A 15,515-nucleotide genomic window follows, 5' to 3' on the forward strand; every position below is an offset into this window, starting at 1 on the left:
CGGAGAAAAGGCGTAAGCATATATTTGAGACCAGTTTATCGAAAACGCCTTCCCCTGCGAGTCCCTGTGGGGATGCCAGCTTGCAAAGAAACAGGCATAAGCTGTTCTCTTTTTTTTTTTTTTTTTTTTTTTTTTTTTTTTTTGTCGCAAAGAGGTCCATTCGATCCGCCGTTGGCTGATGCAGTTCCTATTCGTGGGTGGACATCTGTTGACCTGATGAGGGTGTCCGCCAGCACATTTGCAACTCCCGGCACATGAACAGCCAAGAGTTTGATCCTGTGCCATATTGCCCAAGCCCATATCTCTTGGGCTTTCTGAGATAGAAGAACCAACCTCGTTCTTCCTTGTTTGTGCAAGTAAGGTATTGTCTGTGCAAACCAATACTGTGGCTCCTTGAATGATAACACGAAAGGATTTGAGGGCTAAGAAGATAGCACCTAGCTCTAGCCGATTGATGTGCTAAGCCTTTTGTTGAGGGTTCCCATTCCCTGCTGAACCTTCAGCCCTTGAGATATGCTCCTCAACCCTCGAAGGGATGCGTCTGTGGTGATTGTGTAATTTGGCACTTCTGGAAGGAATAACGTACACCCCTTTTACAAATTTCTTACTTGGACCCACCAACAAAAAGGGGGGCCTCTTGCATCCGAGGATTGATTTGAATGAGATCTACAAAGGAACTGGAGACCTGAAACCAACGTAGAAGAACCACCAAGTGGGAGATGCAAGTCCGTTGTTCGTGCGAGATAAACACCCTTGCTAGGTTGGTATTGATTGATGATCCGAGAAAAGTTGATATCGGAGCTAGTACTAGTTGTGACTTGTCATGATTTATTGAAAATCAGGTCTTGAAACAGTGACTGACAAGTTTGGGTGTGCTGGACTGATTGTAAATAAGAGCGAGCCCTTATTATACAGTTGTCTCAGGAATGAGAAATTTGTATGTCTTGCAGACGTAGATAGGCTGCCACTGGTGCCAGGATGTACTTAAAGACACTTGAAACGGACCTAAATCCAAGAGCTAGGACCTTTATTGAATAAGTTCTGTACCTATTGTAAAGCGTAGCCACTTCCTATGCTTAGGAAGGATTGGCACATGAAAATAGACATCCTGGAGGTTGAGAGTAGTTATAAAATCGTTCTGGCATAAGAACTTAGGATTTTGTTGAGGGACAACATTTGTAAAGTTTGCGCAAAGATCTAAAATCATGCAGCACTTTCCTCATTTGCTTGTTGATGAGGAACTGAGAGTAAACCCTAACGCTGTTGGAGATTCGGAACCACTCCGACGGTCCCTGTTTGTATCCATATAGACACTTTTGAAAACGACACCCTTAGAGTTTTTGAGAAGGAGGAGGTCCCTTTGGAGGTGTAGAAAGAGGGAAATTAGACAAATTCTAAAGTGTGCCCTTGGGCATGACGTTTAAAAACCCAACGGTCCTCTGTCACCTTTGACCAAGTGGAGTAAAAGTGAGATATTAGATCTCTGACGTTTTTGGAGGGAATAAAGGTGTGTTCCCGGTAATCCATTGTTTCTTAGAAGAGTTTGCCTAGGCTGTACGATGATAGTCTAGGTAGGACCTGTTGGTACTGTGCCTATGTGACTGCGTTTGATTTGAGTAACGCAATTGATTTTGATTGTAGGAGCCAATACTGGAGGGAACTCCCTTGAAACAAAGGACGTGGAGCTACGTCCTCGGCACCACGAAAAGGCTGCGATTCTATATCCCGAAGGTGCGGGCAGTATCTGTGTCCTTTAAGATGGTCTGCATTGCCTCATCAACATGCTGGCCAGAAGGGCTCCTCAATCAAAAGAACAAGTGAAGTATAGAAGTCTGAACCTCCTTGCGAAAGACGTAGCATTGAAGCAAAATTGTCTTTCCCAGACTGCCCCTATAGCGAGCTGTGGAACACCTGTACACGCAATGTCCGCTTCACAGTGTATCATTTCTGATGCACTTCTCTCTCGCTCTCACTCCTGCAGGATCTTCAAAGCGTGAGGCTTGGAGGATTCTGGAATAAGTGCTACTGGCGCCAACATGTCAGAGCACATATGGTGGCATACTTGCCCAACTGGCTTGCAAGATAATCGCTGTGCCGCCTGAATAATGACTGAGGCAGGGTAGGCTGAATAGTGGGGAGCTGCACATTTCTTGTCGAGGCGTGAAAAACAAAAACCGCCGGCACAGAGTTTGACCTCTGCATGAGTCTAACAACTTCTTGCTAAATAAAGTCTATGATAGGAACTGAACGAACTTGTTTTTGTGGTTTTCCCCGGACGAGGGGAAAAAGGGAAAGCGATTCGCCGCTCTCTTCAGAAGGAGGGGAAAACCTCCAATATTCACCGTAGGTGAATGCCATAGAGCTCCAGTTTTTAGAGGAAGATATAAAGGCAGGAGTAAAAAGCCACCACGCCATCACGTGGATGTAGCAGAAAGCTGCAGTCGACGAGATAAATCGTCTACCAAAACACATTGTGCATAAAAGACAACCGTGTGTGAAACCAACTGTCGACGGGCTCGACCGTCGACGATTCCAATAGTTGACAGGGTCAACCGTCAACGAAGCCAACTGGCGTCGAGGCTGAATGTTGACGAAGCTTACCGTCTACTGAGCTCACCCTCTATGGAGCTCACCGTCTACAGAGCTCACCGTCTACAGAGCTCACCGTCTACAGAGCTCACCGTCTACAGAGCTCACCGTCTACAGAGCTCACCGTCTACAGAGCTCACCGTCTACAGAGCTCACCGTCTACAGAGCTCACCGTCTACGGAGCTCACCGTCTACGGAGCTCAGCGTCTACGGAGCTCAGCGTCTACGGAGCTCAGCGTCTACGGAGCTCAGCGTCTACGGAGCTCACCGTCTACAGAGCTCACCGTCTACGGAGCTCAGCGTCTACGGAGCTCAGCGTCTACGGAGCTCAGCGTCTACGGAGCTCAGCGTCTACGGAGCTCAGCGTCTACGGGGCTCAGCGTCTACGGAGCTCAGCGTCTACGGAGCTCAGCGTCTACGGAGCTCAGCGTCTACGGAGCTCAGCGTCTACGGAGCTCAGCGTCTACGGAGCTCAGCATCTACGGAGCTCTCAGTCTACGGAGCTCATCGTCTACGGAGCTCATCGTCTACGGAGCTCATCGTCTACGGAGCTCATCGTCTATAGAGCTCATTGTCTACGGAGCTCATCGTCTACAGAGCTCATCGTCTACGGAGCTCATCGTCTACAGAGCTCATCGTCTACAGAGCTCATCGTCTACAGAGCTCATCGTCTACGGAGCTCACCGTCTACGGAGCTCACCGTCTACGGAGCTCACCGTCTACGGAGCTCACCGTCTACGGAGCTCACCGTCTACGGAGCTCACCGTCTACGGAGCTCACCGTCTACGGAGCTCATCGTCTACGGAGCTCACCGTCTACGGAGCTCACCGTCTACGGAGCTCACCGTCGACGAGCCGGTCGTCTACGGGGCCCACCGTCGACGAGCTCACCGTCGACGAGCCTACCGTCGACAAGCCTACCGTCGACGAGGCCACCGTCGACGGGACATATATCGTCGACGAGCCTACCGTCGACGAGCCACCGTCGACGAGCCACCGTCGACGAGCCTACCGTCGACGAGCCTACCGTCGACGAGCTCACCGTCGACGAGCTCACCGTCGACGAGCTCACCGTCGACGAGCCTACCGTCGACGAGGCCACCGTCGACGAGGCCACCGTCGACGGGACATATATCGTAGACGAGTCTACCGTCGACGAGCCTACCGTCGACGAGCCTACCGTCGACGAGCCTACCGTCGACGAGCCTACCGTCGGCGAGGCCACCGTCGACGGGACATATCGTAGACTAGCCTACCGTCAACGAGCTTACCGTCGACGAGGCCAACTGTCGAAGAAATTACCATCGACAAAAACTCCCAGTGGTCTACGAGCCTGTAGTCGACAAGAGGGCACTGTCCTCACTGTCGCCGACGCATACCTGGAGGCGTTGTCGCTGCAGAGCAAAAGTGATGGCAAAGATTGTCGTCAGAGGATACATAGACCGTATCGTCGACAAGCTGGCACATTTTCACGTAGAAAAGTGCGCAGTGTGAGTCTAGACGCCTGAGAGTAAATCTCGTGGGCGTAGATGTGGGAGGTAGACTCAAAGAAGGCCAGAGACCCCTTAATTGTGATGTTACTTCAGCTGGTGAAGTAGAGGAGAAGCATCACTTAAAACGTGAATGTGCAGGACAAACAACAAAAATTCCTCCCACATCAGAAGGGGGGTACAGTCTAAGCACAAGAACAACCCCTTCTCCTCTTACCATGTCAGAGAAAAGCAGAGTGTTTCCATATCCTCTTCATGAGGGTTCACAGGAAAAGGTCACAGTTTCCTACAAGTGACACAGGGTCTGAACGTAGACTTCATGTAAGAAGACAGTACAAAACTGTGATATTAAGAAGAAGAAATTGAAGAAAATTGAAGAAAAAAACTGAGCAGAGCTCAGGGAGACTCCCTTCACACGACGTGCGGTAGAAAATCTGAGGTGCTGAGCTCTGAGGAGAAGGTTCTAGAGGGTTGCTGGCGCCTGATTGGCTGTAGTTTGGACCAACATAATGACAATGATAGACTGCAAATGGTTTTTTCCTTTACCATGCATTCCTATGTAGAAATATGTGTAGGCTTGTTATGCCTTTTTTCTATTACATATTTCAGGTTTTATGTTTTATATATATATATATATATATATAGTATATATTATTGCTATTTTATTTACCGTGGGACTCCCACTCCGACGACGGGGGATATTCAAGCATGTGAATCTATGAAAGACACCCCTAATACTGGAGAAGAGTTGTTTGTTGATACAATGATGTCATACCGGGTTACCGGGCACTTTACATACATGTAAATACAACATGATTACCCGAATTTCTGCCAACATAGAAATGTCAGATGTTAACTTTGAAATGTAATCTGCCCAGTTACAGAGCCCACAACTGTTTAGATCCGAGAGTCATTGTCTATTTGTGCGTTTATAAACTCAGCAATTGTGCAGAACCCTGGCTTCTAAATAGACCTCTTCTACAGTCTATAAAAACGTTGGTAAATAAATAAGCCAGTGTGATCGTGAGGATTTTGTGGGCTCTGGATAACACCTTTTTTGGAAGCCTTGTTCAAAACAACTTGGACAGAACTGAATCATATGTTAAACTTTCAAAAACCTGATCACACAAAAGCAGTTGAAATAGGGGACCCAAGAATCTTTGAGATAGCACTTGATAGATATACAGAGATGTAAAGGTAGACAGAGAGCAGGAGAGAAGTTTAGATACAGAAAGGGAATAGACAGAGATCAAGTAGAGAAAGTCCAATTTCTCAGGGGGATCACCTGGAAGAGAGGGGCCCTGGGCAATCGCTCACTTTGCCCATGCCTTAAAACGTCCCTGACGTAAGCAGCACACACATCTTGCTACTGGTATTTGTAAACCATGGTAGTAACCTACAAAGCATTCACTAAATTTACAAACACTTCTTTGTAAAAATGCTAAACATTGTTCTCCTGTTTCAGCCACAGCCTGTGCAGTTAAGAGTGGTGGGTCCCGTGGGCGGGGGGGGGGGGGGGGTGGGGGGGGGGCCTGGGGGTGGGGGGGTTGATTTTGACAGAAGATGACGAGGGAAAATTAATTATATATTCATATACCATTAATATTTTTTGCTTAAACAGAGTAGCTATTTACTTTCTACTTTGAAGATGGGGGCTGAATCCATATACCATCCCCAGTAATTTGTGAAGTAGGTGCTTGGAGCCATCTTTCGAAGCATTAGCCTGATGTTGTAGGCACCATCTTGTGCCCTATGATTGTAAGAGTGAATTGTCCTTTTGTAACACTTGTAGCAAGTGTGCTGATGTTTCATGGGGGTCAATTTCTGCTGAGAAGGCAACCCCATATATAGTAAGGGCTTTGGTTACAAATGTCCGTCCTTACGTCAGGCCCTAAATCCAGGAGCAAGTAGCATACATACAAAGGGGGGTTGCAAACAACAGGATCAGTGCCTTCATGACTGGATGTGCTGATCACCCTCAACAAGAAAGGAGAAAGTCTGGTGGCAGGGTATAGAAAGGGTTTGGCCTTCAAAAGTATCATGCGGACAGATATTAGTTGCTACATGAGAACTGGATGTGCTATAATATGATAATATTTATCACGCTTTGACCAAGACTGTGTCCTGATTCATTTCAGTGGGTGGCCGTGTGGACTTTGAAGATTTTGTGGATTTGATGACCCCGAAATTGCTGGAAGAGACAGCGGGAATGATTGGTGTGCAGGAGCTACGGGATGCCTTTAAAGAGGTGAGTGGGGCTGACTTCAATCTCCTACATCAGATGTCTGTCTCTCCTCCATACTCATAAGTCTTGTATCTTCTCTCCCCCCAGTTTGATACCAATGGGGATGGAGAGATCACTCTGGATGAGCTGCAGCAGGCCATGCAGCGGCTGCTGGGGGAGAAGCTCACCACGAGCGAGATAGAAGACGTGGTGAAGGAAGCTGACCTCAATGGTGATGGCACTGTGGACTTTGAAGGTGATTTGAGGGCAGAGGCTGATACTAGGACTGGGAACTGCTGAAGTGGCAAATCGTGGAACTGGGAGGCTGTACATGGGTTGGCGATCAGGGACTGGAAGGGGGTACTTGTGCTTGAAATGTCATCTGGAGAGAGGGACTTGTCTAGAATCTCCCAATCAGAAAGAATTGGCATGGTTAAGGGCAGTCACATTAATGGGGCGAGCACTGTGGGAAACGAAGGCGAGCCAGGGCAGGCCCTAATACTGGGAGAAAAGACAAAAGTAGGCAAGGATGGCTGGGTGATGATTGCGCTGGGTTATTGTGATAATAGTAATATGACTAGTACAGAAAGCTCAAAGGATAAGGTCTAGGCCACCCATCTATAACCAAACAGGCATGATTAAATCAATACCTTACAAACATGAACAAAATGTATATCCTGAGCTAACACCAATATTTATTGGTGTTAGCTCAGGATATACATTTTGTTCACTGGGAGAAAAGGCCTGCCATCAGAGTTTGATTGTTTGCCCTGGGGCTGGCTCTCAGGGGATGAGAGGAAGGGGTGGAGAGCATGGGCAGTAAGCAAGAACTTGGGGTAGGGACGGCCACTGTGGGGCAGGACTACAGATTAAGAACTTCACCCCCTGCAAAAACAAGAATGTATTGAATGAAAGTGACTGTATTGTGGATGACACCAGGGGACAGGAAGTAGGTGCTGGAAGGTGGGGGTGTTACTGAGGAAAGGTGGGTGTCCAGATCTATTTCGAGGTCTGGAGGTTAGTAGTCTTCAAAATGGCACTGGCTTCCGATTAGCGCATTAAACTAAGATTTTACATGTAATCATTCAGGATAAAATGCACGTTTTTCACAGGCAGGATTTGCATATCACATGCTTCTGCTTGTGAATTATTTGTGCAGTGAAATACCTTGAAATAGTGCCGGAGAAGGGCTGTGACAAAGATCTTAGAAGAATTAATAGAACCTGAATTTTACTCACATGTCAGAACAGGGCGAGGCTGGCAGGGGAGGGCGGGTGACGAATGCATATTTTGCCTGCCATTTCCCTCTGATCTAATTTTTGTGCCTTGTCCAATAAGTTCGCTCTAAAACATCAGCCCAAGAAGGACCACTGTCCAACTTCCAATGTAAACCATGAGAAATCAGAGATACTCTGGTTTGCAAGAATCCTGACACACTGGGCATCTCCCAGTGGTCAGTTACAACAATTAGAAAGAATTAATGCAGCTTGATAATATAGAATATTGACCACTGGGCTGGTTAATAACACTAGTTGTGGCCGACTCCAAGGTCAGTAATGCTTTTAGTACATGAGTGAAAAAAAATGGATACTTCTATAGCGCACTACTCACCCGCAAGGGTCTCAAGGTGCTTGTACGAATACCGCTGTGGAACCCATCCTGGCTTTCCCTGTGAGGCGTCCACTCCTGGGCACCCCCAAGGTGGAAGCCAGGCATCCTTAGCGTTGTGGGGGCCGTTGTGTAGATTAAGCAAGCTTTTGACCAGAGTTGCAGAGTGGGACTCCATGATTGGAATAGGCACCGAGGCGAGATTTATCAGGTCCGTGGAATTTTGAGCCCATGACCCCCTGATGCGGGGAATTGAACCCTGGTCCTGGGCTAGACCTCGGCATCAGTGTCTGCCGCTCTAATCATTGAGCCACACTTCTCCACTGAGTGGGCCAGCTCTGTAACCTCATCCTTCCATTTTATTCCTCTCACAGACATTTTATTGTGAGACAACTTCGACTGAGTAACTGCAAGAATTAGTTAGGAAGGGACAGGATTGATTGTCCTGCCTCTCAACATTTTAATAAACATGCTAAGCAACAATATGCAATGGAGACCTTCAGCATTCCTCAACAGTAATCTTATTCACAAATGATTTGGTGTGAAATACAAAGTAAAGCACACAAATACAGAATATGTCCAAACAGTTGCGAGCAAACACATAAGAGCCGCTAATAATTGTAAGTAAGATATGGCGAGTTGGAGATGGTCTTCTGTCAGTCACTGGACATGACTTACTAACAAGGAAAAAAATAGTGGCTGGGTAAAATTTGCACTAGGTCGTATAGAGTCACACAGCGAACATCTCTTAGACTGCTCAAAGGATAATAGGAAACCGCCACCTGACGTTACTAGATGTGTAGACAGCAGTCTACCAATATATGGTACAATAGAGGTTAGTATCCTCAGGATACTAACCTCTATGACTCACTCACAGATCGATGGAAAGGAGAGATGCAGTAGGAAAGAGATGGTGAGAGTAAGCAGTTTGAAATATAAAAATGTAGGATTGAATGAAAAGGTTGACTGACTGTCAATAGTCATGTGTGTATACACAGAGAAGCATATTTTCCAGGCCACCCTTTCCTCTGCCACGTTTGGTTGCAAGTAGTTGATCATGTGCTGGTGGATAATCCTTTTTTGGGCAGTGACAGATATTACTGGCTGAAACAGGATGTCAAGCTCCAGGTGGGAGTGTTTCATCCTGGCATTTCGCCTGCAGAAACCAAACAATATGCCCACGTGAAATTCCAACAGAAAATTAAGACTAACATGTGGGAACCGGCACAGAAACACCAATTCCTGCATCATATTCCCCATTTCCGTGTGAAAACGTGGAATGCCCAGAACAAGGGCAAGAATATCCCAGAATAATGGTAATATCACTCCTACTATTACTGTGCCCCTGCACCAGGCAACTCCTAATCAGACCAAAGATATCCACAGCCCCATACTTCCTTATTTTCTCCTTATACTCCTGTCTCCCCATTCTGTGTATCTGTCCTGACAGCACTTGCGTTTCTCTTGCAGAATTTGTCAGGATGATGTCCCGCTGAAGCCTCCATCCTTCCCCTCAGGTGGCACATGGGAGCAAAGATGGCCCGAGAGAGAGGTGTTGAGGTGTTCTTCTGTAGAGGCAGGAGTCAAGGAGGGGGCCATGAAAGTTGTCCACAACCCTAGCCATGGCCATCAAGCTTGAAGGATAAAATCCAGGCTTGAAGATCTGCACAGAGAGGAAGCTCCAGCAGTGGACTGTGGGATCAACCAACAAACATCAGGAAACGTTTTGTATACATCGCCCTGTGCATTTTCCCAGTGAAGTGCTCACTCTAGCAACAGAAAAGATTCATCTTCATAGATTCTACCTTGAGAAGAGGTTACAAAGGATTACACCACTGATGGATTACTCTTCCAATCAGTTCCACCAAGTCTAATAGCATGCCTCATCGGACAGGGAGTCAACGGTCTGTAGCAGGGAAGAACTAACCTTACAATGCCTTCTGTATTTTATGAGAGAGAAGAATCCATCTCCCAGTGGATCCAGTCAAATAGGTTTAAAGGATGCAACCTATAGTAGTTTCATACGGGCCACTTCACAAAGTTAAATATACATGTGTATAGTTACTCATATGTATATTTAGTACTATACCTAGGTGTAACTCTACACATTTTGGCTATTCACTATATCTGAGATTTACACCTAGGTTTCGACTTACTCACAAAATTAAGGCCTGAAGCCTATTCTTCTCTCGAAATTGATGCCTGAAGCTGCTTATAACAGGATTTACCAGTGTAAAGTTCCTACTAATAACTTTGTTCACATACTTGGAGGTCTCCGCCTATGTGGCGAAGATATCTCAAAGGGAAAGTATTAGGAAAAAGTAATTGTATTCTTTAGAAAATTGATTACACATATTTTAATATAAAATATAAATGTAATATTTTTTTAAAATATGTCTTTTTAAAATAGAAATAATAAAATCAAATGTTACATACAGAACATTAACTCATCAAATTAAATGTGTGTTAAATAATTAATGTAAATATATTGATTTAATTTTAAATTACAATTTTTAATCGATAATTACAAAAACTCCCATCCAAACATTTTCGTTTTATATATCATACACTTTGTTAAAAAATGTGTTTAATTAATTTAAATTCTTCAATTTTTTAATAAGTTTAACATTTTAATGTATTTTTTATTCACTTTTTTATTCAACAGGAACATAAAATAATTAGTTAATAATAATACTATCTCTCTTTATATATACTGATATATTTGTGTGTGTGTGAATATATATATATATATATATATATATATATATACATGCATACATACATGTATATATATATATGTATGTGTTTGTGGGTGTGTGTGTGTGTCAAAATAATGTATTTACCAGTAACTCTTTTAGGATGTTATTTCATTTCCCTGCCTCTATTGTTTTCTATGGAAGTATGTTGTAGTGCCAGTGGTTGGCATGTGTGGTGCTTGACTTACTTCAAGACTGGCAAGGAGTAAGGTTGAGCCTGTGTTGGCACCTTTAGGGTGTAATAACTTTAAAAGTGTAGTTTATGAAAACAATGGTCTTACTCATTTGTAGTTGTGTTTGTATTAGAATGCCCTGCCCTAAACACTTCCTTACATTTTCATAAATCCTTTCCATTTAGTAGTAAGTATTCCTCTTTCTCCAGTCAATCCCCATTGTCCCTCACACAATTTCTACTACAATGTGTGGCCACACATGCAACAGTAACAGAGACCTATGACAAAAAAAGATTGGAGAGATTGAGGTAGGTTTGTAAATAGCATTTTGTCATACGTGAGTAGTACTGCTGTAGTACTACTTTATGTACTACAAAAATGTGTTTGTGACTAGGTCCGATAGAGTTTTAACAATGACGAACAATCGTATCTCCTTACAGAAGTAGGAATCAGGGAACGGTCAATTTTTACGATAGTTGTTATGAAGGATACGGAATTCAATAGATATTCTTTACAGTAGCTGCAGATACCTCTTAAAACTAATCTTTCAATTAATTTGAACTAATTCTTGCAAATTATCGATTCATCTTCTAGTCAATGTAATGGTCCCTGGGAGTCAACAACTCATCTGTAGAGAAATTTGACTGTCCCTGGATTCCAATTAACCTTCGTGTAGCACTTTGGACGCATTAGGAATAGAAATTGGGTCTGCTTTGGAAATGGATACAACATTCAATAAAGCAAAATGTGTATTCCTGGGGTGAACAATTAAAAAAAGACTTAAAAGAAAAGCCCTATGACGTTTACCCAAGACAGCTATTAAACTACTGTCCACAAATGTAATGTAATGTAATGTAAAAAAGACTTATATAGCGCAACTTACACCGGGCGGTTTCTTGGCGCTGTTCACTAATTCAACGGGAGGCATGTAGGGGAGAAAAAAGAAGATTATGTGTAGACGCTGCGGAAAAGGTGGGTTTTAAGGAGAGACCTAAAGTGAGGGTAAGAAGAGGAGAGTCTAAGTTCCAGCGGGAGAGAGTTCCAGAGTGAGGGGGCCAGGAAGGAGAATCTGAGACCTCCGTGTTTTTTGCGCTTAAACCTAGGTGTCTGGAGGAGCGCATGGTGAGAAGATCGGAGGTGTCTGGGGGGGACATAGGGGTGCAGAAGAGAGGAAATGAAGGAGGGACCGATGCCGGCCAAGGATTTGTGGGTCAAACAGCCTAGTTTGAACTTACAACGCTCCGATACAGGAAGCCAATGAAGGGCTTTGAGCAGAGGACGGACGTGATGATGTTTTGGTTGATGGTAAATCAGGCGGGCTGCCTGATTCTGTATTAGCTGAAGTCTTTTAATTTGATATTGTGGGATACCTGCATACAGGGCGTTGGCATAGTCGATCCGAGAGATGACTAATGCCAGCAACACCAGGGTGAGAGCTTCGGTAGTCAAAAAATGGGCTATTTTACGAATTTTCCTAAGCTGGAAAAAGCAAGAGGACACTGTGGCACTGACCTGATGTTTCATGGAGAGATCGTGTGAGATGTAGACCCCCAGGCTTTTTACCTTGTCAGCAGGACAAGGAGAGGGGCCAAGGGAAAGGGGCCAGAAGGTGGAATTCCAGGGGTTGGATGGGCCTCCGACAAGAACAAGCTCCGTCTTGTCGGGATTAAGTTTGAGATGGTGAGCGCCCATCCAATTGCTGATATGGCAGAGGGTAGACTGGAAGTCCTGAGCTGCTTCATCCGAGGAGTCGAGATTGAAAATGAGCTGAATGTCATCTGCATAATTAAATGCAGTGACATTCCTTCCCCGGAGGGAGCGGATCAGGGGGGTGAGGTACAGATTAAAAAGGAGTGGGGACAAGGACGACCCCTGCGGCACACCGCAGGTGAGCTTCTTCCTGTCCGCCGAGAATTGGGAGAGTCGGACAGATTGGTGGCGGTTCGTCAGGAAGGAGCGGACCCAATTAAGGGCCGTCCCTCTGATGCCCGCCTCTTTGACACGGTCGACCAGGATGGTGTGGTCGACCGTGTCAAAGGCCGCCGACAAATCCAAGAGAATCAAGGCTTGGCTAATGTTGGAATCAGCGCCTCTACGAAGTTCCTCCATTACAGAGACTCCATCTGCCAACAGTTTCAACAGCCAGCTGAAGCAAATGAGCCATCTGTCCATTTGTTATGTTAAGGAAACTCATAGCGCTATAAGGCCTAGAGAGCGCCATGCAGTTAGAGAAGTATAGCAGCGTCCAACTAGGCCATCCTTCAGTCCTATTGAGGAAAACGTTAAGGCTGTGTAAAGTTTTATAGATGATGGCTTTCAGCTCTCGAGTCAGTACCCCTGGTGTGCAGCCTGGACTCTGCGGAATCTACTGCTTCGCCCAGGCGTTTTGAGCCAAGATGTTCGGCGGAGTGCGGAGACTGCTCCTTCTGAACCAGTGGCTCTGGTGCCCAGAGACCTGAAGGACCAAGCAATGGGATTTCAGTAGGACCAATCATGAACCAGAAGTCCGGTGAAGGAGTGCCAGTCATTAGTCTCATGTTTAGGAAAAAGTTTGGGATACGAACCACACACTTTTTTCAATCCTTCTATTTAAGGAAAAAAACAAACCAGTATTACTCTTAAGTTTGTTGGGTATATCTTGTTCGTACCCTTTTTAATTTTCATGTTTTCATTTTTTCAAAAAGATTTTTTATGTATGAAAAAGAACACAACACATTTTTACCATTTACACATAAATATAACACATTATTCACATATATATACAAAATATACAATTTTTCACTTCATATACACAGATCCTTAGTTATACTTGACAAAGTGACGCTCGATACCAAATTGAATAAGCCACATATAAATGGAAACAATCAGTTTTGATTGTTTCCATTTATATGTGGATTTCCGGCAGACTCAAAAATAGGTGATTCATCAGTCAATGGTTTGAAAGGAGTTTACGGGATGAATGACACTCCTCTGCCAATAGGTCTACCCATAGTCTCCTGAAATAGATTCCTCCGTTCCCAAAATAAGGGGGTAATCAATCAACATATTCACATAATTCATAATCCCACGAATTTGAACAACTCGTCTGCAAATGCATTTCGTGGCATTTTCCGAAATAAAGTGCTCAGTACTCCAAAGCTTGGGTGAGAATAAATCGCTTCGTAATATATTCCCTGGCCCCTCCAGAAGTAAACCGTTCTTAATTGCAAAAGGAGCCTCTGGAAAGAAAAGATTCATCTTTCGATGTATGAAGTGGAGCCCGCCAGAGGACACGGACTCTCCGCCCACCTCACTGGGCCAGCCCTTGACGGACAGGCCTTTTGGGGTCAATAAATAGGATTCTCTGCATTTTGTGTCTCGAGTTTTATTTTTGGGCTGCAGACTGTGAATCGCACCATGCTCTGAAACGTTGACTGACTAGCAGGGGCTCGCCGTGTGCACCCTGAGGGATTTGCAAATGCTTAGTGGATGATGGCGAAGGGAGGGACGCTCTTATCGCATCGCTCCGTAAAAACCTTTTAATTGAGAGGGTTGTGCAGAACCGCTCGGAAAATCTGCAGTATTCTGTGCACCCGCCCGGGGAGAGTTGGGGATTAATATGAAGGGGCAGGGGGTGGGGAGCTGATGAGGGGTCACATTACCTAGAGCGGTCATCAGTTCATCTCGTAATCAAAGTGAGAGCAGCACATATGGGCACAGATCAAGTTAAAGAGCTTACTGCTGCAACTGCACAGGAAGGGCTGCCCTCACGGAGAAAATGTCTTTTTATTTGTCTGCACCCGATGAGCTGTACTGTGGATTCTTCCTCGTCCTGCCCAGGGGCTGGGCAGGACGAGATGCTGCCCTTATAACTCGTGCAATGCAAACAAATGATGAACCGAATGCTAAATAAATCATACATTCACCCCCAAGCACAGTGATCACGGGACCCACGTCTAGTCATACCCTTCTCACTTAGGGCGTAAAGTGCTATGCAAACAAATGATGAACGGAATACTAAGTAAATCATGCATTCACCCCAGTCACAATGATCTGGGTTTAATCCATCGTTCTTTTACTCACCACGCCACCTGTTTTGACCCAGCCATATGCAAATCAGTCTCGACCCTGTTCCTCCAGGAAACAGTCCAGCCCGAACTGGCAAGCCAGGCCTGACCGGTTTCGGGGCATTACCCCTCATCAGTCAAGCTAGCTTGAATCCAGTGGCACATTGGTCACGGTACCCACACCTGGACATACCCTTCCCACTTAGGGCGAAAAGTGCTATGCAAACAAATGAGGAACGGAATGCTGAGTAAATCATACATTCACCCGATCAAGACTGTTTGCATATGGCTGGGTTCAAACTAGGGTGGTGTGGTGAGCAAAAGAACGATGGATTAAAACCCAGATCATTGTGACTGGGGGTGAATGTTTGCATTGCTCAGCATTCCGTCCATTATTTGTTCCTTTTGTTGCCCTAAGTGGGAAGGGTATGTCCAGACGTGGGTCCCGTGCTCACTGCGCCACTGGATTTAAGCTAGCCTGGCTGGCGAGGAGTGATGCCCCGAAACCAGTCCCATGATGCTTGCTTCCGGTCCAGGGAGGACCTGTCTTGGCGGTTTGGGATGGACTGTTCCCATGAGGAACAGTGTCAAGAATGATTTGCATATGGCTGGGTCCAAACTAGGGTGGTG

The 15,515-nt window shown here is 45.4% G+C and overlaps 1 protein-coding gene and 1 long non-coding RNA gene across 3 annotated transcripts in view; one reads left to right on the forward strand and one right to left on the reverse strand.

The window, feature by feature from the left end:
• The window catches only part of LOC147705910 (calcium-binding protein 5-like), a 137,887-nt gene extending 127,571 nt beyond the window's left edge, over window positions 1–10,316 (forward strand). Inside the window, exons 6-8 of the mRNA XM_086928994.1 lie at window positions 6,217–6,326; window positions 6,411–6,558; window positions 9,381–10,316. Coding sequence (XP_086785120.1) covers window positions 6,217–6,326; window positions 6,411–6,558; window positions 9,381–9,406 — 284 coding nt within the window. The 3' untranslated portion in view covers window positions 9,407–10,316. The remainder of the gene's footprint in view (window positions 1–6,216; window positions 6,327–6,410; window positions 6,559–9,380) is intronic.
• LOC147705911 (uncharacterized) lies at window positions 122–4,463 on the reverse strand. 2 transcript variants are annotated; one of them, XR_015297333.1, is made up of 5 exons: window positions 4,296–4,463; window positions 3,583–4,199; window positions 3,322–3,505; window positions 3,169–3,228; window positions 122–2,852 (listed from the first exon to the last, which is right to left on the reverse strand). It is a non-coding gene; the product is annotated as an uncharacterized LOC147705911 (long non-coding RNA). The 2 variants fall into 2 exon arrangements; XR_015297332.1 differs by having other exon boundaries at window positions 122–2,868.
• Window positions 10,317–15,515: the final 5,199 nt, after the last annotated feature.

This window comes from Lissotriton vulgaris, chromosome 7, assembly GCF_964263255.1.
Source record: "Lissotriton vulgaris chromosome 7, aLisVul1.2, whole genome shotgun sequence".
In the NCBI taxonomy this organism is placed as follows: Eukaryota; Metazoa; Chordata; class Amphibia; order Caudata; family Salamandridae; genus Lissotriton; species Lissotriton vulgaris.